The sequence below is a fragment of the Vanellus vanellus genome (assembly GCF_965231255.1).
Source record: "Vanellus vanellus genome assembly, contig: HAP1_SCAFFOLD_36, whole genome shotgun sequence".
Classification (NCBI taxonomy): domain Eukaryota; kingdom Metazoa; phylum Chordata; class Aves; order Charadriiformes; family Charadriidae; genus Vanellus; species Vanellus vanellus.
The window spans coordinates 1820157-1840418 of NW_028127470.1; the positions used below are offsets into that span (position 1 = coordinate 1820157).

Sequence of the window (20262 nt, forward strand, 5' to 3'; positions counted from 1 at the left end):
CCATCGGCTTATCCCGTCCCCTGCGGGAGCCTTTTTCTGCAGCAAACCGACCCAAAACGACAACGGCACGTTGGTGCTTCTTGCTAAATGGGGAGGGGGGAGAAAAACAAATCTATCAGTTTGCTCTGTAAGGATGGAAGCAGCGCATCCCCAAACAGGGCCAAAATCAGGCGGCTTTTACAGGATGGGGTTTTGCAAAGCTGCTGGTGCCAGTACCCCATGGTGACGGTCAGAGGGGGAAGAAACTGGTTGAGCCCTTAAAAAGAGGAAAAGAAAAAGGCTCGGAGGAAGGGAAAGGTGCAGTGCCGGGGTTTCCTTGCTGCTGTTCCTCCGGGATGCCCGTGCGCGTCCCCTCCACGCTGCCCTCCGGGCAGGACCGTGCTCGCTGCTCCGGCTCTGCCTCCCTGGAGGGGAAAGGTCCCGGCGCAGGAGAGTCCCCATCTCTCCCCCCTTCCCAAAAGAAACTTTAATTACCGGAGAGGTACATTATTACGCCGGTGACCCACAGTGGCTGTGGGGCTGGGGGGCTGTGGTACCAGCCCTATTGCTGCCCTACCCTTAAAATGGAATTATACACTTCTAATATAGGACAATTTGGTTTTCTTTTTTCCATTTTGTTTTCCTCCCTGTAAAAGGAGGGAGCGGGGCTGAGCTTCGCTCCCTCCTGGCAGGGACCGGGAGAAATGAGAAAATCAGGATCTAATTTCTCATTTTTCAAAAAGTCTCCATCTGACTTTCAGAAGCTTGAGACACTGGCGTTTTTATAATTTCAGTATGTTATACAGCAGAAGGCCAACACTTTTGTTAGATTCATGAAAAAGTTAAGAGCCCCTGGGAGATAGCCTCCCAGCCTGCAGTTCCTAGACACATCCAGGCTTACTACAACTGTAATTGAGAGCTGGAAATCTTTTTGCTGGTTTGTCCACTGCACTTTGGCTTGTGCTCAGTAGCACTCCAGTGTCACATGCAAATCTATAGCCTGGGATGAGCCAGTGACTTGGAATCCACCATGACGCAAGCTACAGCAAAGACACACAGATATGCACAGTGAACATTGTACCTCTGAGTGGCTGCCAAACCTAGTATGCTAAGGGAATTAAGGCAGAATCTTACTATTGACAACTAAGCATTGCTTCAATCTTGCAAATGATGCTTTTTTTTCTCTTTTTTAACCTTCTTGCTTTAACTGACATATCTTGATATCTGTAGAAACCCGATTTCTTTCCCAGAAAGAAAGAAAATAGGACTCTGGACAATTAGAACATCTTCCTACTAATAGTAGAGGATGAACAGGACAACCTGCTTACACTATATCCTTCAAGCCACTTCCCACTGCTTAGGTTCATCTTGTATACTAATTGAGACCAGGCTCGCTCTTAATTTATTTTTTAAAAAGCCATCTCCTTATACAAAACATGTATTAAGCAAGAGTCTGCAGTTTACCTTGGGCTGGTCACATCATGGGTATTATGGAACAACTTCTGTATCTTGTTGCTAGAAACAACTCCCACTTTCACCAGGTAGGAATAGGCTTCCACGTGAAAAGCCCAGAAGCGCTTCCCTTTGGCAATCCCGGTGTCGCCAATGATGTAATCCAGGGTTGCGTAGCATCCGACCTGCATGCGCTCAGACCCCAGCAGTAGAGGAAATCCAGCCCTACTTTCCACAGAGGTTCTTCCTGGGTTCAGCAGGAGATGTTCACTGTTGTACCCGCATTTGTCATCAAAAAGAAAACTGAGAACTGAAAAACAGCATCCCCAAAAATTTTCTCTTAGTTAAGTATTTCTGTGCTTATAAACTATATTTTAAGTCATGCTGGCACTAGAATTCCTCGCTTTTAAAGGCTACCAGGAACATTACGCAAGCTAACACAGTCTCAGTATGCTACCTACTTAACCTGTTTGTTAACAGTGCTTTTAAACATTTATACAACCGGTAACAGTGTAGTAGAAGTCTGGGAGCTACTGGAAACCACCTACAGCTCTTAACACCACCAGCAGCTCGTGGACATAAGAAAACCCAATACCTGGGGCTGGAGGCGTACGCAAGATAACTTCTCGGCTCCAAGGGCTAGAGATGGATCCTTTATATCCTCGAACTCTGAAGGCATAGCTGCTGTCGTCATCGAGATCAGATATTACTTTGCTCTTGCTGCAAACTTCGATCTCCTGCCACGTTGTACTCTCCTCTTCTCTATTAAGCTTATGATACTCAAGAACATAGATATCAGCTGAGTCTGTCTTCCCAGGGCATTCCCAACTGATCAGAGCTTTGTTGTACATTTTGCTCTGCTCTTCATTGATTTCTGGTATTTCTAGACCTGGAATGACAGAGATTCAGGAGAAAAAAACCTCAAATGTAGATACATGTTGTTTTAGAATTAAACACAGAAGCCCTTTGTTGAGTGGCTACAGCACTGGGGGGACAGTGGGGGGGGGAAATCTGACTCAGTCAAAGAGTGCAGATGAGGATGGGTCTGTTCATGCACTTAAATCCTTTCTGGTTTTACTTTGAAAGTTGTATTATTTATTTTTGCTGGCAACTAAAAAACCATATAAAAACCTATTCTTTTCTGTCGTGCAATCACGACAAAAAGCTGCTAGGAAGACCTAGTATTACTTAACTACAATATTTTGGAAGCCAATGTAAACTGGTTCTGAATGCCATGGCATCTTAGCTTCTTTATCAAAGCTGAAGCTAGCATTGCTGCCAGGTAACGCCTTGTGAATCACAGAGGCAGAAGGGACAATGCAAGTCACAAGATTGAGTTCTGCAACTGCAGCCCTGCACAAGTTTTGCCTCTTTCCAGAGAAGCCCTTAAAGCTATAACTCAAGAAAGACGTGATGCTCTCATAATTTGCCATTGGAATGGAAGGACAAGTCACCAAGGATCTCTTCTTGCTTGGCTATGTCCATCACAAAGTCCTCGAAAGTAGTTTCAGCTGCTGGCTTGAAGCTCTTGAGAGATTCAGTAGCTTTTTGGATTCTGAAAGCACAGAAGCAGAGGGATGGCAGAAGAGGGAAAAAGGAATTCACATGGGTGCATTCCTTAGAGCAAAACCGCTAGGTTTTGCTTTAAAAAAAGTTCTCTTTTCAGGTACTTACTCACGTGTCCCAGAAACTTGTCTCTCTAGACAGAATTAAAATGCAAAATTTAAAGGCCTTTTGTACATCAGTGTAAAGATAACTAACAGGGAATCTTTTGGTTGGCAGAGCATTTTAACAATTTGGGGCATTACATTCAAAGAACAAAATAGGTGTGAAGCGCTAATGGAGCACAACTATTCAGATCAAAGAGTTTAAAGCCAGAAGAGACCTGTTAGATTAACTTGCAAATACCCGATGCAATCTCTGAGCAAAGGACTGTATCAGTGAGCTGAATGGGTTACCCTTCCACTGCAGTCCTACTGAAGAAGGCTAGGCGTTGGCGCAGGACAGAGCCCTTCCTCTGGGCTGTTTTTTAACGCACGCTGTAATATAGGAATTTCTACTGAATGGTACCGGGACCGCCTCTGAGGCTCTGCAACACAAAGTACTTGCATTCAGTACTTTCCTAGCAGGTGTCCAAAGAATATGACTGACCAGACATCCCTGGAACTGTACCTGTACCTCAAACGGAAGATAATTAATAAGATACCTGACATGAAGTTGTTTTGCTGTTTGAACAAAACAAGATGGATCGGTTTCTTTAAGCAGTTCTTGAGCAAGTCCTACAAGGCCATTATTTTCCAGGAGCCCTTGAGATTCTTCTGCTTGTGTTTGCAATTTTTCCAGCCTTAAATTCTTAGAAGCTTCAATTGCCCTAAGAGCTGCGGATTTCTTCTCTTCCAGGACATGAGATAATTTCTCAAAACTCTGAGATGCTTCTTCTTTAGCTCTTTCACTGTTGCACTAGGAGGGAACAAAAGACATTTTAGACGGATCCCACAGCACAGAGTACCCCTCTACCGGAAAAAGAAGAGTATAAAACCAGGGACTTTCGGGAAACGGGTGCGAGCCGTCGGCGGAGTGAGACTCCCGGGCCGCCCAGCGCTGTTTTGCTTGCTGCCGCTTGCTAATAAATACTTCAGTCTTAATTGGCTCCGTCTCCTTGCATCAACTTGTGGGACTAACCCATAACAAACCTGAAATTAATTACAGCTTGTTGGGAGTGTCGAGATGCTCGGTGGGGGCTCGGGGGTGGGTGGTGGGGGGAGAAGCGGTGCCCTGACCCCCACCTCTTGCTTTTCCCTTCTCCTCCCCAAGACTGCACAGCGCAAGATGAGGGAAATGCTCCAGCAGGTGAAGCAGCAGGAGCAGAAACACGCTCCGGGAGCCCCGGCCCCGCAGCACAGCAAGGGAGGCTCCCGCCGTGCCGCCCAGCACTGCCCGATGAATGTAACCCCGCCGCCGGACATCCCCCCCTCCCAAATCCTCCTCCCCCACCCCCAGCAGGTCAGGGGAGCAAACCAAAGACCCCCCCAAACACACAGCCCCCCATTCCCCGCGGCGCTGCGAGGATGCACAGCCGAGGGGTACGGGGAGGGCTCTCTCCATCCCACAGCCTCCCCCTTCCTCCTCCCTCGCCTCCCGACGCTCTCCCTTTAGTTGGACTAACGTGGGCAGGTTTGGGTACCTCAGCACCTCACGCTTGTGTCTCCCTTTTAGAGATTCTGTGTGCCTTGGTAACCTGAGAGTTGGAGATCCTTTTTTAATTAATTTTCTAATAAAAAAAGAACCGAGTTGGAAAAGCGATGGGGATAGGCAGCACTCTGGTCATTCTCTCCGGGGCGTTGTGGAGGAAGGCTGCCAGTCTTCCTCCCAGTGTACTTTTCCCCGTTGGCTCCAGACTGCTGCTGGGGCTGAGCTCTGAGCCGCCAGAGCGGTTCTCAGCAGACGGTCACTCGGCGCAGACAATGAGGCCCTGAATAGCCCTTCCTGTGCTCTTGATGGCTCCGGACGGCTCTGCTCCTCTGCTGCTTCTAAGGTGGGGCTGCCCCAGTGCCCTCACTCAGGAGCCTTTTGTCTGTGCGGGTCTCACTTGTGACAGGGGGTGGGGGTGTTGCCAAACTAACTGCTGTGCTGCGATGTGTGAGTGGGTGTTCCCGCCCGTGTCAGTGCCAGAGCTCTTCCGTAGGCTCCTTCTGCCAGCGGAGAGCCAGGGGCCGCTCCTTCGGGAGAGAGCTTGTTTAAAAAGAGGAAAAAAAAAAAAGGGGGGGGGGGGGGGAGGGGGGAGGGGAAGTGGGAAAAGAAAAAAGAGGAAAAAGATAAAAAAAGGGGGAAAAAGTAAAAAAAGAGAAAAATTAAAACGGGGGGAAAGGGAGAAACAGAGAAAAAAGGGGGGAAAAGAAAAAAAAGGGAAAAAGAACAAAGGGGAAAAAGAGAAAAAAGGGGGAAGAAGTGAAAAAAGAGAAAAATAAAAATGGGGGGGAAAGGGGAAACAGAAAAATGGGGGAAAAGGCAAAAAAAATCGGAAAAAAAAGGGGAAAAAGAGAAAAAAGGAGGGGGAAGCGAAAAACAAAAGGGAGAAAGAAGAAAAAGGGCAAAAGAAAAAAAAAAACCCCACATATTAAAAAAGAAAGGTAGAAAGGAAAAAAACAAACAAACAAACCAAGGAAGGAAAGTGGGAACATCCCCCGGGCAGGAGGAGGGACAGGAGCCGGGGGAGGGGGGAGGTGGGGGGAGGTGGCGGTGCCAGCGCCGGCCCCGGGGGCTGCGACACCACGTTTTTGTCCTCTACTGCAAAGTGTTCTGTGAAAAACAACCAACCAAATCCCACCCAACGACAACATCAAAACCCAAAGAGAAATCTCTCCAGCTCACACGAGCCTGAGCTGCTCTCCGCTGCTCTCTTTCCAGTGTCTCGGGGGGGTCACGGCTGAGCTGAGATTGGGGGTGGGGGTGGTGGGAGTTTGCCCCATGGCTGTGATGGGGGGAGAAGGGGTGGGTGAGGAGTGGAGGATGTGGTGTGGGTTTTTTTTTTGGGGTGGTGGTGTTTTTTTGCCAGGTGTCGCTTTACCCAGTGGCTCGGGGAGGCGTTGGCATCAGGAAGCCTGTGCTAAAGCGGGGTGGGGGCCTCGCCGCAGTTGGTTAGCAAAGCCAAAGTCGTTATTAATGGTTATTAATGGTGCACTAATTACGCCCTTGTAACTGGGAAGCTCAGATGCCCCCTAAGCACCCCCCCGGTGCTTCTCTAGCCAGGCAAGCGCTGGGCATCCCCCCCGCAGGAGAGGAGAGCACCTCCGGGGTGGGTGGAAGGGCATCACCCAACGGGGAGAGGACCAAGATGGGGCTTGGGTGTCCCTTGGGGTGGCCGGGTGGCGGGGTAGGGCTGCTGGGGGCTGCCACGATGAGGGACACCCCCACACCTTTCTCCATGGCTCCCAGAGCTCTGCTCCCTCCCTCCCTCCCACCCATCCAGTGCCACCGGAGAGGTGGTGTCCCCCCTCCCGGGGCGGGCAGGGGCTGTGCCACCCCATCTAACACCTCAGCGCACCAAAGCACCTCACTGGGGGAGGGATTCTCTGCGCCTGGTAGCCCCGTGCTCCCCAGCACTGTAAGGATGGGGCTGAGCCCCCACCTCGGCCACCCTGTGCAAACCAAAGACCCCCCACCCCCATTCCCCACAGCGCTTCGAGGATGCACAGCCGAGGGGTACGGGGAGGGCTCTCTCCATCCCACAGCCTCCCCCTTCCTCCTCCCTCGCCTCCCGACGCTCTCCCTTTAGTTGGACTAACACAGGCAGAGAGAGAGAGAAAGAGAGGTTTTATTATTCTTTTTTTTTTTAATTTTTTATTTTTTATTTCCTAAAAGCCACCGGTTTTTCATCCCAGGCATGGCCAGAGGAGCTCACCCAGCGTTGAGGGGGGGAGGTTGGGCTGCGGCACACAGCGCAGCGGCTCATCAGTTTTTAGAATTAATGTAACGATAACAACACTAACGGCGATTTTTAAGTTTTGTAAGGATTTTATTCATTTATTTATTTATTTCATTTCAGAGGGGGTGGGGGCGGGAGGGGGATGTTTGTTTTTTAGCACAAGCCGGCTTTTCTAGAGGTTAAAGAAAGGCCGTGCTCGGCCGTAAACACTTTGGGGAAAGATCCCGGTTGCAAGGAGAGAAGGTGGGAAAAGAGGGGCAGGGGGGGAAAACAGATTTCCAAGAGGTTGTCAGCCCAGGGCTGGGGGAAAAAAAAAACCAAAACACTAGCAAAATTATTATTTTTTTTTTAATTTCAAAAATAAAACACACACAACCCCCAACCCCAAATGACACACACACATCCATACACAAAAACTACCTCAGGTTTTCATACCTCAGCACATTGCGCTTCTGTTTCCCTTTTAGAGATTTTCTATGCCTTGTAAAACTGATAGCTGGAGCATTATTTTTGTTTATTTTCTTAATAAAAAAAAAAACGAGTTGGAAAACACACTCTTACTGAGTGCGAGGCAGGAGAAGGAAGGCAATCCCACGGGTGCCAGAGCTCTTCCATAGTCTCCTTCCGCTGGCTGAGAGCCAGGGGCCGTTCCTTCGGAGAAAGCTTGAGAGATGTTTGAAAAGAGAAAAAGAAAAAAACCAAAAGAAAAAATTGGGGGGAGAAAAAAAAAGAGGGGAAAGAAGAACAAAGAGAAAAAGGAGATAAAAGGGGGGGAAGAAAAAAGGGGAAAAAAAAAAAGGGAAAATGAAAAAAGGGGAGGGAAGAGAAAAAAAAAAGGAAAAGGAAACAAAAACCCCAAATATAAAAAAAGAAAGGTAAAAAGGAAAAAAAAAACAACTAAACCAAGCAAGGAAAGTGGTGAAAGCCATCGGGCAAGAGGGACGAGAGCCGGGGGTGAGGTGGCGGTGCCAGCGCCGGCCCTGGGGGCTGCGACACCACACTGCAAAGTGTTCTGTGAAAAAAACCAACCAAAACCCACCCAACGACAACATCAAAAAACAAAGAGAAATCTCTCCAGCTCACACGAGCCTGAGCTCCCTCTCCGCTGCTTTCGTTCCAGTGTCTCGGGGGGGTCACGGCCGAGCTGAGATTGGGGGGGTGGTGGTGGGAGTTTGCCCCATGGCTGTGATGGGGGGAGAAGGGGTGGGTGGGGAGTGGGGGATGTGCTGTGGGGTTTTTTTTGGGGTGGTGGTGGTGGGTTTTTTGCCAGGTGTCGCTTTACCCAGTGGCTCGGGGAGTGTGACGAAACGGGAAAAAGGGCTTCACTGAGAGGTTCAAATTAACAATTTCTTTGGACTTCGCTCACGGGTCCAATACGTCACTATTGCAAGTTCTGTGTGTGCGATGGCGATTACACTATTGCAATTTAAAAGAAATTAGCGGGATGCACTATTGCGAGCTACAAATGCCCCCGACAAGCAGCAACACAAACCACAAGGGCGCTAGATATTAATACCTTAGAAGAGTGCACCAGTCACAAACTCAATCGCATGCCCTATACCGTACGGATGTTTCTTAGTCACTTACCCTCTCTCTCTCAGGTGAGGTCGCTCCATCCCTGGGAAGTTACCCTGTACAGCGTCCTGGATGGGGGGGGGGGGTGGATCTCCGAGGGGCCAGCTGTATCCTTGGAGGATTCCCCATTTGTCTCCCCAGACCCTGCGATTTATATTTCCTGACTCGGTGAGGGTGCAGGATTATGCCCGAGTGGATTACACTGTCTGGGATATTTCCCTCTGGTGGTGCCATAGCGAAGTCTCTGTTGCCAATTTGTGATGTCCGGCGCTCAACGTCACGGGAAGAGTGGTGGGATGGGACTCGGGGCATTTTGTTTGTTAAGGGCCATTTGGTTTTGGTTGTTCTGTGCCATCTTGAGATAAGCCCGGGCTGAGCTGTTTTGCAGCTGCCCCCAAGTTCTCTCTGCACAGCCAAGGCACGGCGGAGATGGAGCTGAGTGGGATGGCAGCTCCCTGCCTCTCACCTCTTGTGCTCTGAAACCGGCTTGGCTGGCTGCTCCCACACAGTGTGTTACTGGCTTGCCCAGCAGGTAAAGAACCCAGATTTGGGACGCCACTAGGGTGTCCGTAAGGGGTCCTGGGCTGCCCTTATGGGGTCCTGGGGGGGACTCTTGCAGGCCAGAGGGAGTCTGGGGCAGCCCTTCAAGGATCTGGGGGTCCCCTCTGGTGCCTCTGGGGAGGGGAGAGGGGTTTTTGTGGCTGGGGAGGGCCAAGCTGGTTTCAAGAGGTGCTTCCTCCCTTTCTCCAGCCCACCCAACTCCCCCGACACCCCCACCCCCCCAGGTTGGTGGGTGCCAGCAGTGCCAGCCTGTCCCACTGGGTCGGGCACTGAGGGGGGCACAGCCCCAGCCGCGGGATGGGAGGAGGAACCACAGCACCAGGGATAGAGACCAACATTTTATTTCTTTAACATTTCCCATGGGGGGCACCCCAGGGTTGCGTGGCTGCACAGCAGCTGGTGCCAGGAGGGACTCCAACGTCCCCCCCACAGCTCACCTGGCTCCACTCGTGATGCTTTTGATGGGGGTCAGCGCGGTCTCTTCTGTGCTACGGACCAAGCGGCTCCAGGTAGGCGACTGCTGCACCGCACTGTGCCGCAGCGTGGGGTGGGGTGGGGGGCTGCGGCGCGGGGCTGGGAGCTGCTCCCGTCTCACCCAGCTCCCGGGGTCCTGCAGAGGGAATGGAAGAAGCCAAAGCAAGGGACGACGGACACGAGAGCCCGCCCAGAGGAGCAGAGCGGTGAGTGGCCCTGGCACCGAGCACCATGCAAACAGCCCACACCCCACGGCAGCCCTGAGCCGGGGCTGTGCCGGGGGCTGCCGGCCGCTCACTCCGTCCCCTCCCTCAGCAGCTTCTTGACTAGCAGATGAAGGATGGGAGCTCAAGTCGATGCAGGAGAAGCAGGGAGTGTGTGGGAGACCCCCAGATCCTGCCCCAGACCCTCAGCCTGTGCCCTGCCCGTGCTGGGCAGCCCTGCCTGCCTGCTGAGGAGGGGGTGCTGCCCACGGGCTCCAGCAGAGGAGACGGGGTGCAGCGGGCTCTCTTCTCTCTCCTCCTCTGCAGGGCAACCGAGGAGGCAGCGAGGAGGGACCACCGGGCCCCACAGGACCCACTGGGCTCCCTGCCAACCATATACCATCTGAGCAGTGATGCCTCTCTCTACCCCCTGTCCCCCCAAAGCCCCCAGGTCCCCCTGCCCTCCTCTCCCGCCTATAGGTCCTATCAGTGGGGACAGCTCCTTCTGGTCCAGGGAACCCCCCAGGCTCCTGGGCCCCCCAAGGGCCACCGCAAGAGCCCCTGCAGCCTGTGCTCGCTGGCCAACTCGGAGGACTGCAGCAGCCTGTTGAGGAGCAGCTCCTCTTCCCAGAGCTCCCTCTGCCACTTCCTGGAGCCCTGGCCCAGTGCAGCAACAGAGCCAGTGGTGCTCACACACTCGGGACACCCCCGCTCTCCCATGGCTGCTAGTGGGTCAGTGGGGAAACCGGGACCGGTCCTGAGCCAGGAGCCTCCACAGGATCTGCCAGCCGGGACCGAGAAAGAGTGGGTTCCCAGGCAGGGGACGGAACTGAATGTGGAAGCATATGCTGTGGGGCTCTGAGCTGCTGCGTTGTGTCAGGTCTATCCAACGTCAGGCAGTACATTCCCAGGAGATGTCACTGCTATCAACTCTTCCGAGGAAGTGGGGCCGTTTCTGTAGTCATAGCCTGCCTGGAGAAAGAGCCCCACGGAGCCAATAGTCTGCTGAGCAGCAAGGGAGCACAGTCGCTGACTCTCAACCAAGGACTGAAATACAGCAACCCACTCTACTGCCTTCCCCCTACGCCCCCTGCCTCCCACAGTTGAGAAGAAACCAACCAGGGAGTTCCAAGTGAGGGGACCCCTCCCCCACTCCCCCAAATCTGCCCAACACCCCCAACCTCCCTCACGACACTGGACTCCTCCCACACACCGCCAACCCTCCCCCTCCCCCAACGCTCCAAAAAGCAGCAGTCCTTAGGGCAGACTCCTTAAGCTGACTCCACAGCTACGGCTCCCCGTCGGCTCTGGGGGAGACAAGGGGGCCCCGCGGGTCTCCGTGGGCTTTAAGGGGGTCCCAGGGCTGCCCACGGGCTCCCAGCAATGCCCGTGCCCACCACACACCCCCGCTTCAGGGGGCCCAGCGCTGACAACCCCCGACCCATCTCGGGGGTACCTGGGGGGACTCGGCCGTGGGCTGGAGGCGGGCGAAGGGGGCACGGCCGGGCTGACCTGCCGGAGGAAGGGGGGGGCTGAGAGCGGAGCCCAGAGCGGAGCCAAGCGCCCCGCCAGGCCGGCCCCGGGCACCCTGCGCTGCGGCCGGGGCTGCCGCCACCTGCGGGGAGCGAGCGGGGGGTGAGGGGGCGGCAGCGGGGGACGGGGGGGGGGTGGCTGAATCGGCCCTGTTTCCCCCGGGGACCCCCCACTCGGCTCTGCCCCCCCAAACAGGCCCAGACCGCCCCCCGAGCCCCCCAGCCCGGTCCCGCCACCCCACAAACCCCCCGAACTGGCCCTGGACACCTCCGCACCCCTCCTGCCGCCACACCCCCCCGGTCCCCCCCGTCTCCCCCGGTACCGACCGCCGCAGCTCCCGACCACCGCCGCACACCGGAAACGTTCTCCTTCGCGTCCGCCCACCCGCGCATGCGCCGAGGGGCAGACCCGGGCCACGCCCCCCAGCGGAGGAGGGGGCCGCGCCGAGGAGAACGAGGCCCCCTCAGCCCCGCGCCACCGCTTCCCTCCGCCCCGGGCACTGCGAGGCCGAAGAAACCAGCCCAGCCCTCCCCAAAATGAGCCGGGACCGCCCCGAAACCAGCCCAGCCCTCCCCAAAACGAGCCGGGATCCCCCAAACCAGCTCAGCCCTCCCCAAAATGAGCCGGGATCCCCCAAACCAGCCCAGCCCTCCCCAAAATGAGCCGGGACCCCCCCGAAACCAGCCCAGCCCTCCCCAAAATGAGCCGGGACCCCCCCGAAACCAGCCCAGCCCTCCCCAAAATGAGGGTGTCCCTGGCACCCTCCTCCCGGCTGGGATGCGTCACCACGGGGGCGGCCAGGGGCACCAAAACGGCCCAAAATGGGGGAGTTCATGGGGTCTTTGGACCCCCTGAACAGGCGGTTCCTGCGGGGCGACCCCCCCCCCAGCACTGGGGGAGAAGGAGCCCACCCCTTCGCCTCCTGGCACGGGATCGGGCCCTGCCGCCACAAAAAATGGGGTGTCAGCACCATTTTAGAGACGGAATCCATCCAAAGGTACTCCAGGAACATTTGGGGCGGATGCTGGGTACGGGCATCGATACAGAGCTGGTGGGGAGAGAAAAAACCCAAATCGGGCTGGCAGAGACCCACGGGCAGCTCTGAAGGACTCGGGGGGGGGGGGTTAATTACAGTTCCCCAAGTTATTGTAGAGATCGATAAACCAATAAAATACTCTCAATTCCTTTTAATATGCTGTGACTGCATCACCCGGACAAAGAACACATGCACGGGATGCCAAAAATGATATTGCCAAAAGCAGAGACAGAGACTGTCGCCGATGGGATTTGCATCCTCCAACAATTAACGGCTTTCTCCCCAAAAATGCTTTAGCTTCTGCGCGCCTTCATCAAATCAATATCTCTGAATTGTGGCTGAAAATCCTAAAGAAATGGGCAATGAAAGCAGGAAGGGAGGAGCGGGTTTGCCAGTGAGACGGGCACTGCTCCTTCTATTTGTCTGATCCCGTGTGCGAAGCCAGAAAAAAGCAGACGGAGGCAGCGCTGCAGGGACTTGGCACTGATTTAAAACACTATGAACAGTATCTTTATGGATATTCACTTACCAGAAAAAAAATTGTACTTAAGAAGGGTTCAAAACTGCTTTAGGGGGGCTGAAAAACTGCTTTGGAAGGGTTAACAAACTTCTTTAAGTAGTGTTCAAAACTCCTTTCAGGAGGGTTCCAAACTGCTTTTTGCAGCAGGGAAGCTGGGAGAAACCCCGCATTTCCCATCTGGAAAACCAACAAAAAGAAAGAAAGAATCCACAGCCTCACTGAGGCCGCAAAGGAAGAAAACTTGTCAGCTGGGCACCCGGCGGCGGCACTGCAGTTTTGGCGGTGGGTTGTGTGTGCCAGAGCGCCTTTTAGCACCTCCTCGGGCACATTTCTTTTCCCTCGGGGCTGAGATTTAACAGGGCCTTCTCATCTGGCCAGCTTTCCATTGCGCTCATTAATAGGGGTTGCCATTAGAATACCCTGGGAATCTTTGGATGGTTGTGCTTGCGTTGTTAAGTTTTGCGGGTTTGACCTTTGTCATTGTCTGGATCTGCGGTAGAGGGAAACGTCCGGCAGAGACCCCGCCGGCTCCTACTGGCCACAGCCGCCACCGGCCTCTATGGCGGGCAGTGAGCCCATCCAGACTCCGCCGGCTGAGATTCTGCCGGCTCCTACGACAGCCCCCGCCGCCCCCCTGCTGTACACCGTACCGGCACAGCCCCCGCCAGCCCCCCCGATGGGCATCCCGCCTGCACAGCCCCCGCCAGCCCCCGCGACATACATCATCCCTGCGCAGCCCCTGTTGGCCCTGTGACAGACACTGATCCCATCCAGACCCCACCGCCTCCCACGACAGCACCCGCAGCTGCAACAAGGACCAGACCTACTCTGACCGTGGTGATGGCTGATGCAGCTGAGCTACAGACACAGTCAGTCGGTGCCGGTATCAGCCACCTCTGTGCATAAGAGGAAACGTGCAGTAGGGCCAGACAGCAATGGGCAACCAGGGACATCATACAACGAAGGAACAGAGGAAACTACTCCATCATTAGCCCCAAGTGAGCTGCGAGACATATGTAAGGATTACGGCCGTCAGGAAGGCGAGCAAGTGATTCCTTGGCTACTCCGATGCTGGGATACTGGAGCCGAGAGTTTGGAGTGAGATGGTAGAGAAGCCAAGCGGTTGGGACCATTGGCTAAAGATTCGGGTATTGACAGGGCTCTTGGAGGACCACCACAATGCCTCACCCTCTGGAGGCGACTCTGTGACGAAACGGGAAAAAAGGGCTTCACTGAGAAGTTCAAATTAACAATTTCTTTGGACTTCACTCACAGGTCCAATACGTCACTATTGCAAGTTCTGTGTGTGCGATGGCGATTACACTATTGCAGTTTAGAAGCAATTAGCGGGATCCACTATTGCGAGCTACAAATGCCCCCGACAAGTAGCAACACAAACCACAAGGGCGCTAGATATTAATGCCTTAGAAGAGTGCACCAGTCACAAACTCAATCGCATGCCCTATACCGTACGGATGTTTCTTAGTCACTTACCCTCTCTCTCTCAGGTGAGGTCGCTCCATCCCGGGGAAGTTACCCTGTACAGCGTCCTGGATGGGGGGGGGACGGATCTCCTAGGGGCCAGCTGTATCCTTGGAGGGTTCCCCATTTGTCTCCCCAGACCCTGTGGTTTATATTTCCTGACTCGGTGAGGGTGCAGGATTATGCCTGAGTGGATTACACTGTCTGGGATATTTCCCTCTGGTGGTGCCATAGCGAAGTCTCTGTCGCCAATTTGTGATGTCCGGCGCTCAACGTCACGGGAAGAGTGGTGGGATGGGACTCGGGGCATTTTGTTTGTTAAGGGCCATTTGGTTTTGGTTGTTCTGTGCCATCTTGAGATAAGCCCGGGCTGAGCTGTTTTGCAGCTGCCCCCAAGTTCTCTCTGCACAGCCAAGGCACGGCGGAGATGGAGCTGAGTGGGATGGCAGCTCCCTGCCTCTCACCTCTGGTGCTCTGAAACCGGCTTGGCTGGCTGCTCCCATACAGGGAGGTGTTGGCATCACGAAGCCCGCACTAAAGCGGGGTGGGGGCAGTTGGTTAGCAAAGCCAAAGTGGTTATTAATGGTTATTAACAGCACACTAATTACGCCCATGTAACTGGGAAGCTCAGATGCCCCCTAACCACCCCCCCCGGTGCTTCTCTAGCCAGGCGAGTGCTGAACGTCCCCCCCGCAGGAGAGGAGCACACCTCTGAGGTGGGTGGAAGGGCATCACCCAACAGGGAGAGGACCAAGATGGGGCTTGGGTGTCCCTTGGGGTGGCTGGGTGGCAGGGTAGGGCTGCTGGGGGCTGCCACGATGAGGGACACCCCCACACCTTTCTCCATGGCTCCCAGAGCTCTGCTCCCTCCCTCCCTCCCACCCATCCAGTGCCACCAGAGAGGTGGTGTCCCCCCTCCTGGGGTGGGCAGGGGCTGTGCCACCCCATCTAACACCTCAACGCACCAAAGCACCGCACTGGGGGAGGGACTCTGTGCCTGGTAGCCCCGTGCTCCCCAGCACTGTAAGGATGGGGCTGAGCCCCCACCACGGCCACCCTGTGCGCAAGGTCCATGTCACGGGGCACATGGCAGCGTGCCAAGTGTGCAAAGCTGGAGGAGGAACATCTCCTCCAGCCGCGCTGAGGGCAGCAACAGTGTCACTCGCACTGTGGCTCTACCCACACTCTCCTGGCAGCACGGGAAAGCGCAAGCTCGTCACCTCCCAAAGGCCACTTCCTAACGAGAAGCGAGGCCCAGCTCCTGCACAACACGGCTGGCCCAAAGCGGGCTGATTCTGCCCCCTGGGGTGGTCTCAGGGGAGCTGGTGGGCACATATGGGCATGCCGAAGGGCCAGAGTCCACCCTGTGACGCTGTAGGCAGAGGGGACAGTGGTACCTGGACAATGTCCCCACCGCCTCACACACGGAGGCTTTCAGCAGTCACAGCCACCCAGGCGCTGCCGAGGGGGCAGCAGGGGATCCCCACGGGGGGTTTACAGAGCACAGAGAGCGTCCGTACACCACTAACCCCTCTCCAGGGGCGGATTTTCGGGATGCTGCTTGCTCATCTCACCGCTGAACAACTCCCCGATTGCCCCTTCAGCACGTTGTGACCATCGCTTCGTGGCTTTTGTGCTCCGATACTCATCCTGGCTCCAATCCTCTTCCTGGGGGATTGTGAGGGAGCAAAAGACCACATCGCTACATCCAACTTTTTCTTCAGTTAAATAAAAAAAAAAGAATAAATCACCCTCTGTCATTATCAGGTAGAGTTTCGTTCCAGTCAGGCTCTTTTTATTAAAATAAATATTTAAATTATATAAAGAAATAAATATTTCTCTTTTCACATTAAATAACTCCCTGGAGACAGCAAAAAAAAAAATAAACAACCCAGAGTTACTGTCTCCAAAATAAGGAGGGTGGGAGGGGAATAAACCATCTTAACTTCTACTTCATAACCTAAAGAGGAAAATTTGTCTAAGAAATGTAACTAAAGGTCTAAGAAATGTAACTAAAGGTCTAAGAAATGTAACTAAAGGTCTAAGAAATGTAACTAAAGGTCTAAGAAAAGTGACTAAAATAAGAACTCTAATTGTCCACGTGTCACAGCAGCTGTTGATGGATTATCTCCCACACCATCTTCTTGCGGAAGTATGGCATGTGAGTCTGAAAAGAGAAGAGAAATCCATTAAATAACGACATCACGGCAGAAAGAGGCGGAAAACACGCATAAACGCCCAGCGGAGTCCTTAATAGGATGTTCCCTTTAAGAACTGTCAGCCATTTGGGTACAACACCCCACGCGGCTCCTAAGAGGGTGACACGACAACCCAACAAAACCAGATTGACTTGACTGCGCGACAGCTTACAAGCACGCTAACAAAAGACCGGTATAAAATAAAAATAAGCAGCGGCAGTATCTTGCCCAAGAGGAATCTCACCGGCAGCAGCTCCCAAAGGCGGGGATGGAGAACCACAGCTCTGCCCTGCCCAGGCCACTTGGAAGTTCTGACCCCAGCAACTACGCACCGAAACGGGGCACAAAACCTCAGTCCCTGCCCCAGACACAATTAAGAGCTGCTGCGTAACCTCCCTGGCTCCTGTCCCTGCGCGAAAGGGGCTGGAGGGGTTTATGACCTTCACTCACCTGGGTAAAGTTGAACGGTTTCTCTCTGGAGATGTAATCTGCGTATTTGCACATAAAGACGCCGCAGTCGCTTCCGTTCAGCTGCTGAGGGATCTCCTAAGGAATGCAAAGAAGATGGAGGATTTCCCTCTGTATCAAAAGAAAAGCAACTCGGAAGTAGCGCACATTACCCACACCGACACTGCGCTCACCGCACACTCCTGACCCTACTTGCGTAATCCCGAATACCCACTCCCGCCCACGAGGAACAGACCCAGTTCACTGCGCACCATCCCTCCCCTCTGCCTCCCAGACTCGGACACTACAACCCAAATTCTTGGCAGGCCCAGAAGGGGCAGCAGCCCTCCTCCCTGCGAGGCCTCTCGAGGTTCGCACGGCGTCTTTCTCAAGTGACCTTTCTTAAATCCAGTCTGTAGGGACCGCTTTTTACTATTAACTCCTTGAGAAACATCAGCTCAACCCTTTGCTTTGTCACGTGCCAGGATCTGGGCCCCAAAGAAGCACTGACAGTTCCCATTTCAAACCCAAGTGGTGCTCACGTACACGTGGCTCCATGCTGTGAAGAGTCCACTCCGAAACATTCAGCTCCAGGTTTCTTTTTTCCCGGCTTTTTGCAGGTATTGGCTGGTTAAAACAAAAGGGAAAAACAGAAATCCCTTTTCATCTCTGTAATTTAGGCCAACAACAAAATACAGCGGCTGAAGGATCACAGGAAGACGGACGGCAGGACGGGAAAATGTCAGAGGATCCTCACAGCAGCTGATTTAAGGCTGATTTTGGAGGAAGAATCCCAATCTGAAACTTACAAACACGGGGAGAGGCTGTGAGCTAATAGTCAAGAACGAGGCCAACAATTCCAACAGAGACTTCCACACAAACCTAAGTTCATTGCTTCGGAGAGGTCAAAAAACCCCAAATCACATGTTACCAGAGGACCAAGAGACAAACCAAGCAGGGAACCGTAATGCCATAATTCCACCGGTGCCTTGATCCCACACCCTGGGATCCGACTAACAAAGTCGGCACACGTGAGCCACGGGGCTATGGCGTATTTGGCTGTGCCTATCACAGGAAGGTGGCAGAATCCAGGCACCCCAGACCCTGGGTGGAGGGGACGCTGTGACACCAGATAAGCAGTCGATGCCAGACAACTCGCAGCAAGCAACTCCAGGATTCCTGGTTGGTTATCTACAAGCCATGTGAAAACTTGCAGTCGCCTTACAGGGACTAAATCTAAAAACCCTCTCCTCATTCACACCATAAAAGCAGTGACGGAGCGGTTACTTACAGCAAAGTCTGACAAATTTCATCCCCTTTCTGTGCCAGTGAGTTCAAGTATGTGATGGTCTTCTTTCTGACATCTATGACCTGTTATTAAAAGGTGACTGTGAGACAAAGCACAACCTTGTGCCGCACACCCACCAACACCTAAATGACTTCTCTTGCCAGTTATTTCTCCCCATCCAACTCCAGAGAAAAAGCCCGTGGAACTCACAGCTAGTGTCCAGTGCGCTCACAAGTTCACAGGCATGAAGATGATGTCCTGCTTGAAGACATCCACACTCCTGGTCCACCTCCTGACTGCTTCATAGCCCCCCGATGTTAGTTTGGGATAAAAGAAGGTACTGAAAGCGTGGACCGCTGGATACCCTTCCTTCTTGCCTCTTTCCATCAGCAGACCCATGTAGAAATTAACGACCTGTACCATAAAGAGCAACCATGAGGTGTAAAAATAAGACGCTGGCTTTCCCAACGAAAAATACAGCACCACGTCTTTTCTGGCCACCCTTAAGCACGCAGCGGAGAGAACTCCAGCCTCAGCTGTCAGCTTTTGTTCCCAGAATTTCACACGGGGTTACATCGGCAGTTTGATCAAAACACCTGACCCCTCCCCCCCCCCCCCCCCCAATAACACGAACTAACTCCTGGAAGCTGCGTCATACAAGAAGTAAAGGAACTTCCAGAAACACTCGACCCTTCAATACCTCAAGTAAGAACTGTACAGAGATTTCTAGGCTCTGCAGCGGAGGTCGTCAAAGAACGTTGATGAGACTTCTGTACACGGCGGAGGGGTATTTTTCAATAAAGGCTGAATGAGACTGTCCCTGTGCTGCAGCTGGTTTTACCTCATCATTTAGCCAGCAAAGGTTCCTGAGCGTGCGGATGTCCTCACGAGTGACCTTTAGTTTGAAGGCACTGCTCATGATCTCATCTGGCTCACCTCTGCCAAATGCGGCACTGACCTCTCTCTCCATGGCCTGAAAGGAACAATTCAATGGGGAAGGACTTGTGAAACAGAGCACGGAGCACGCTGACCTGGGGGCAGCTTTCCACTGAAACACGGCCTGTAAATTCAGCTCAGGTGACAGAGCAACTGCCTTCGACGGTTTCTTGGCTCAGTGAGCGATAGCGCTTTTGCCTTGCTTGCTTGGTTTCAGCATCCCAACTTTGAACTTTAGAGCCCAGGCTTGCTGCCATTTCTTTTCACCAAGGACGTTGGGATAAAACCCATAAACTCTGCAAACACGCTAAAGCAGCTGAAAATGGAACACAAGTCCGGCAAACTCCTTTCCCACGTGCTCCCGCGGCCCTCGCAATACCCAGGTTTAAGCCAACCCCAGCGGGCATCCTCTGTACCGAGGCAGCTAAGTCAGGAGCCTGAAAGAATGTGAAGGTGGGGGACTTCAAAGGGAACGGCAAAGGGGGAAACTGAGGCAGCTACACTGGAGTCAGGCAATGGGGAGTCCAGGTTGTACACGCAACTGGTCGCAATTTGCACGTTCCCATCTAAGTCTGCTTAAGGAATGCAAATAAATCAGTATGTCTGGTAGTATAAAATACTCTGATCTGCAATAGCATCTTCTTGCTTGAATCTGGGTGAGCAAAATAAGAAAAACACCCGGTTTCCCTTGTACCCAGCATCAACTCCGCAGACTTTGTAAACTCTGCATTTGCTCGCCCTTTCCAAGTCTATCCTCAACAGGCAGGAAAAGGCGGGGGGAGCTCAATTAGACTGCAACTCTGAAGAATAAAAGCAGCCGAAATTCATACAAGCAGGGGAAACTGAACTCCCACTCCCTGGTGGTCGGCACCATGGATCAGCAAGCTGATCTTTCAGGTTCTATCACCACGGTAGGACAAGAGGCACATCCAATATAACTGGATGAGTCGAGTAAGCACTGCTCTGGAGACTGGTGTTCAACCTGGACTCATTTTTTGTCCTGGTAACAGAAGGCCCACAAACCCTCAGGTCAGCACAACTGAAGGAGCGCTGGAGCACACGAAATCCTTCAAACCAGCTTTAGTGCTGACCCTCGCACTGTGAAGTCACAGCCGCAGACACTCGCTAACAGGTTCAATGCAAGTTCTTCAGA

At 53.3% G+C, this 20262-nt stretch overlaps 1 protein-coding gene across 1 annotated transcript; it reads right to left on the reverse strand.

The window, feature by feature from the left end:
- Positions 1-16344: 16344 nt before the first annotated feature.
- LOC309685245 (sentrin-specific protease 2-like) lies at positions 16345-19143 on the reverse strand (the record flags this gene model as incomplete). Its single annotated transcript, XM_082501049.1, has 4 exons — positions 16345-16407; positions 16889-16978; positions 18414-18587; positions 19015-19143. The coding sequence occupies 4 exons, from the start codon at positions 19141-19143 to the stop codon at positions 16345-16347; spliced, it is 456 nt and encodes a 151-aa protein (XP_082357175.1).
- Positions 19144-20262: the final 1119 nt, after the last annotated feature.